Source organism: Rhinopithecus bieti, unplaced genomic scaffold, assembly GCF_001698545.2.
Source record: "Rhinopithecus bieti isolate Rb0 unplaced genomic scaffold, ASM169854v2 scaffold_1530, whole genome shotgun sequence".
In the NCBI taxonomy this organism is placed as follows: domain Eukaryota; kingdom Metazoa; phylum Chordata; class Mammalia; order Primates; family Cercopithecidae; genus Rhinopithecus; species Rhinopithecus bieti.
This window is the reverse complement of record NW_016803808.1, coordinates 3,965,920-3,971,919: the sequence shown is the minus strand read 5'-3', so window position 1 is coordinate 3,971,919 and position 6,000 is coordinate 3,965,920. Positions and strand designations below refer to the sequence as shown.

Here is a 6,000-nt window from a genome sequence, read left to right as displayed (position 1 = left end):
TTTTTTTTTTTTTTTTTTTTTTTTTTGGAGGGGGAGATGGAGTCTAGCTCTGTTGCCCAGGCTGGAGTGCAATGGCGTGATCTCGGCTCACAGCAACCTCCGCCTCCTGGGTTCAAGCGATTCTCCTGCCTCAGCCTCCTGAGTAGCTGGGATTACAGGCATGCACACCACACCCAGCTAATTTTTCTATTTTTAGTAGAGACAGGGTTTCCCCATGTTGGTGAGGCTGGTCTCGAACTCCCAATCTCAGGTGATCCACCTGCCTCGGCCTCCCAAAGTACTGGGATTACAGGCATGAGCCACCGCACCTGGCCTGCCAGAGGCTCTTTTCCAGGTCTGCACAGACAAGACCAGAAGAGGTGTGGTCTCTGAAATGGACAAGGCAGGAAGACAAGGGTCTGCCTGGGCTGACGTCACCCAGTGGGCCCACCTCCCAACAACATGGAAGGAGGAAGTGCTCTCCATTCTAAGAAGTGAGGAACCCAATGGGGACAGGATAAAGTCAAGGGTGATTCTAAGTACACCAGCATGCCGCATTAGAAAGAGTAATCCCGTGTAGCCCACTGACTCAGGAAAACTGGGCTTTGACCAAAAATATGAGGGGAATTCTTAACAATTACACAGCAATGTCTCTGGTAAGAAACATTTGGTATGTGAAGAGATATACAGTTCCTCATCTTTAAATATAGCTTCACATATTTCAGTTTGGTTACATTTCTCATTCACATTCTAGGCTTTCAAACCTAACTTGGCAAATCTAAACTACTAGTTTTCAAATTCATTCAATTCCATTCTGTAGCAGAATTTAACCACGAGTTTAAATTTTAGACCCAGAGGGGCTCTGATTCAGTTCCAGCTGTCTAAAAATTATGTGTTGGACAAAATACGAGGAGTTGAAATATATTTCTTCATTGTAAGAATTAGAGATTAACATGCAGGCAGCAAAGGGGAAGAGGTACACCACGAACTGGGAAGCGCCATTTTAAGATAATGGTACTGATATAATAATCACATAAAACATGTACAATACTCACGATGAGATGTTGGTCTTCGCATGCTCCTGTACCAGCTCTCCTTTAGGGTTGACGGTAAATATTCTATTCAAAGACACTCCTACTTGCTTGTATGAATACACATCCTATATGTGGTAAAGGTGATTTAAAGTGTTCATTAGAAAAAAAGAGTTCATTGTAAAAACAAGTCCACGGTATTTCTGATTTGATGAAATACCAAATTTTCATTAACCAGAGCTCTACCTCAAAGTGGTGCAGTGAAAGAATATTCTTTGATGGGAAACTGTTCAATTAGTTTTGCTCTCTGGGCCTCAACTCCCTCATCTGTTCAAGGACTGAGTTAAAGAAAAGACAACCTATCAGGTCGCGCAATTCTAACATTCCTTCAGGTTATTCTCTGACCCATATTCCTACTTCATGAAAATCTCCCATAATTTTCAAAAGTAGGACTTTCCGACGGAGCAGTTAGTACCTAACTACATTCTCTAGAATACGTAGCTTTCTAGTAAATTTGGGCATACGTGCAAAATCTCAAAGTGCTTCTTTCATGATACGAGACAACACTAGATGTGAGACGCTGAATTCACCATCATGGTTAGGACTAATTTTGCGGTTCCCTTCTGGTAGAAAGAACCTAATCCGATTACATGTTCTCGCTTTACTGCTTTAATGAATAATTTGGAATTTGGAGTTTTAAGTCCCACATCTCAAGCTTTGACCCACTTGCCAACCTTCAAAGAACCCTGGAGGCCATAAGACAATTTGTAATCCCCTTCCCTTTAGATGTAGGCAAGTGGCTCTTCACCAGGCTACTGCTTCTAGGATGAGAGTCTGACTCTACATATAGTTCTAGGATAGGGCTTTCAGACGACAGCAACCAGAAAACGCAGTCATTTCAAGGGTTTTTCTATACCCAATCTACTACTTACAGCCGGTCGGTTTCCAAAAGCAGCATAAAAGGGCTCTGTATTGGGGAAAAACAGGTTTTTGATGTCTGTCAAACACTGGACTTTAAACTTCTCTGGCTTCTTTTCAATCACTTCTCTGTTAAACAAATAAATAATAGATTAACATGAGAGGTTAAGCTTCCTTTAGCATCAAACTGTTTTTAGCTGACAAAGCTGCCACAACACTAAGAAAACTCAAATCTTCAAAAGTTTAGTGTGTGTCAGGGAGTTAAGACATCCCAGAAAAGCACGAGATGGAAAGTAAACCCATACTTTCAAGTCTTTCTACAAAAACACCAAGGATGAGCCATTTCACCAAGAGTTCTCCTGGTCACCCAGGAAACAAAGAATGACAGAGCATAAAAACAAAAAGGAACATCTCTAAATTAATTCGATGAGGCCAGCATAACCTTAAAAACAAAACCTAAAAAAGAGAAGTATGGGCAAAGTGTGGACCAATCTCATTTGGAATATAAGTGCAAAAATTCTAAAATATATATATACATATAAGTGTGTGTGTGTGTGTGTATGCACAAATTGTAGCAATGTATAAAAGCTGGGTTTATTCCAGGAATGAAATAGCAATTTAATATTTAAAATCAATATAATATAACACATTATCAGGTTAAAAGAGAAAAACATGATCATCTCAACAGATACAAAAAGGGTATTTGATACCAGTTCCCTCCCAACTTCAAATTCATTTTTAAAAATATTTAAATTTAAAAAGAGGATTTGATACAATTTAACATCTAATCCAGATGAGAACTCCAACCAGGAATGGAAGGGAATACTAAAAAACCTAGAGTGAACATCTTATTAACAGTGAAAGCATGATGGTCTGTATCACTGTGGCAATTCACTGCTGTACTGCCTGCCCTATCAAATGCAATAACGTAAGAAAAATAAATAAAAGTTATATATATTAGAGAGAATTAGGGGGAAAAACTGTCATCACAAAAAACAAATATGCACATTAAAAAGCTGAACCTACACATGAATTACCAGAATTAAAAAGACTCTAATAAGGTTAGCAAGTCAATGTACAAAAAAAATCAATGTACAAATATTAATCGCATTTTCATGCATCTGAAAAAGTAGAAAAGGTAATTGTGTTAATGGCATTTTAAATTAAATTTTAAAGTATAAAATGTCTAGAAATAAACCTAACAGAAGATGTGCCAGACCTTTATGGCTAAAATTATAAAACTTTACTGAAATATATTAGGAAAGACCTAAACAAATGATGAAATAGACTATACTCTTGGATTGGAAGATCCAATATAATTTTGAGATATTAAGTCTTCCTAAATCGCTCTACAGATTCGCTGCAATTTCAGTCAAACTCATAACAGTGTCTTGGGTGTTTTGATGCAATTTGAGTCTAGAAGCTATGAAAACGAGCAGAAAGCCAGGTCTAGCACTTCCGATGCTGGGAAGGTGAGGAGCTTCTGCAGCTGTGGGAGATGGGACACTATGGCCTTGACCAATTTGTCCAGGCCTTTGCCAGTGGAACAAAACAGAAAGCCCCAAAACAGAACCACACATTCACAGATACTTGCTTTATGACCACAATGGCATCTTGGAGCAGCAAGGACAGGGCAGTCTTTTTAGCATGTGGTGCTGGGACAAATGAATATCCATGTAGGAAAAAAAAATTAAATTGCACCCCCACTTCATTCTACTTAAATAAATCCATTCTTAGTGGATTATAGACCCAAATGTGAAAGCAACACCTTCAGATAAAATACAGGACTGTCTTCATGCCCACAGGTCAGAGAAGACTTTGGTAATACACAAAAAGCACTACTGAGGAAACAATATGCTGAATGACATAAAACTAAGTTTATTTTCATCAAAAGCTATGAACTGGGAAAAGATACCCACGGCACTCCTGACAAAGGCCAAGTGATCGCCATCCTGTGCCGAGGGCTTGTTTCTGCCCACTGCACCACACGCATGTCCACCCACTACATTCCCCTCCTGCATCCTAATTCAAAACCTAGCGGTAGAATCAGAACTGCACCCAGTTAAAGAGTTGTGCTAAGGAAGGTCATTTGTGTGCCCATCAATGATAGACTGGATAAAGAAAATGTGGCACATATACACCACGGAATACTATGCAGCCATAAAAAAGAATGAGCTCATGTCCTTTGCAGGGACATGGATGAAGCTGGAAGCCATCATTCTCAGCAAACTAACACAGGAACAGAAAACCAAACACTGCGTGTTCTCACTCATAAGTGGGAGTTGAACAATGAGAACACATGGACACAGGGAGGGGAACATCACACACCAGGGCCTGTCAGGGGGTGAGGGGGCAAGGGGAGGGAGAGCATTAGGACAAATACCTAATACATGCGGGGCTTAAAACCTGGATGACAGGCTGATAGGTGCAACAAACCACCATGGCACACATATACCTATGTAAAAAACCTGCACGTTCTGCACATGTATCCCAGAACTTAGGGTAAAATTAAAAAAAAAAAAAAAGAAGGAAGGTCATTTGCATCAGGGCAGACTTGGCTAGCAATTCTAGAGAACTCCACGGGACAGCTAGCACATGGAATGGCTGTGGCTTGATGGCAGCCCTGGGAAGGACCAGGCTGGTGGCCATTTGCCGCAGGAGCACTTTGGCCTTCCAAGAGGACATACCAACTATGTGATTTAGGGTTCTTAAAATAATTCCTTCCAGGGAAAAAGCAATATACCTTGGACAATGATATTTAAATAAGGAAATGAGAAAAGGATCACTTTAAATGTATAGATAGCGTTAGGATGTCAGAGTAACAATGTCGACTTTTTGCTTGGCCTAGCAAAGCCTTACTACTTAACACAGGCTGATGAACGGCTTGTTGCAAATTGTCAGCATAGCTTAGGGACACAATTTCATTAAAATATCAGGATTTCTATGGAGATCAATGCTGTTACGATAGCTCTGAGGACTTGAAATACACTAGGTTGTGCCTGACTTTTCTCCCCTAGAACGTGCGTGTCTCAATTTGAGATCCTTTACTACAGGAAAAAAGCTACTGCTTACACAAAACAACACCGTGATGGAAAAGTACCTACAGAGCTAAAGGAAAATACACAAGAATCAACACAGCATTGGGGGCCCATTTAGATTCTTCCATTGTTTGCATGATTAGCAGCAGCCAGCAGTTCATCTGGTCTTCAAATTCAGGCAGAATCACACCAATGACATTCATAAAGACCAAGTCAATGATACTCATAATCAGCCTTCAGCAGGGCCCAACGTCCCATGGTTGACCACAATAGATTTGCCTTTGAGAGGTGTCTAGTAAATTGCCCTGGGCCTCCAACTACAGGGACATCCAGTGTTTTCTTCCCCCAACTACAGAGACATCCAGTGTTTTCTTCCCCCAACTACAGGGACATCCAGTGTTTTCTTCCCCCAACTACAGGGACATCCAGTGTTTTCCTCCTCCAATTCCATGGGGCCAGAGTTAATCTAGCTTAGCTACCTTGATATGGCCCAGTAGATGAAGGGAGGAAGGCAATCAGAAATTGGCTAGTGGTCTGTTAGAGAACCCTTAAAACGAGCAGTGTTCCCAGAACTCTAAGACAGAAAATAACAAGTAGGATGGGTGGCAAAAGCCAGGTGGATGACGGTCATTGGTAGATGGGCCACTTAAGGATCCCTAAGGAGATGAGATAGAGGCTCATTGTCCAAGGGACATTAAGATTTAGCCAGGCTACTCAAGAAGAGATGGAGCAGGAGAGTGACCCAGAAAGAGGGGAACAGCATGTGCAAAGGCTCCAAGCAGAGACAATTGTCTGGGAGACATAGACTGAGATGTAGAGACGAGAGAAACACGCCTGGAGAGGAGGGGAGGCACGGGCCATGAGGAGCCACCAGGCGCCAAGCCCCTGAGTCTGGACTTGGCCTGAAAGCCGTGAGGAGCCAATGCAGGTGTGGACCTGTGTTTGGAATGATTTTCCTGGTGCCGGCTATGGAGCATGGATATTGGTTGGAGAAGACCAGTGAGGAAGCTATTCTTACAAAAATTGCAGTTAGG

General features: G+C 41.4%; 1 protein-coding gene across 7 annotated transcripts in view; it reads right to left on the bottom strand.

Moving 5' to 3' along the window:
* The window catches only part of LPIN1 (lipin 1), a 149,647-nt gene that overhangs the window by 6,552 nt on the left and 137,095 nt on the right, over window positions 1-6,000 (bottom strand). For all 7 annotated transcript variants that reach the window (XM_017854046.1, XM_017854054.1, XM_017854078.1 and 4 more), the window contains 2 exons: window positions 1,943-2,057; window positions 1,035-1,138 (listed from right to left, as the gene is read on the bottom strand). In XM_017854046.1, coding sequence (XP_017709535.1) covers window positions 1,035-1,138; window positions 1,943-2,057 — 219 coding nt within the window. The remainder of the gene's footprint in view (window positions 1-1,034; window positions 1,139-1,942; window positions 2,058-6,000) is intronic.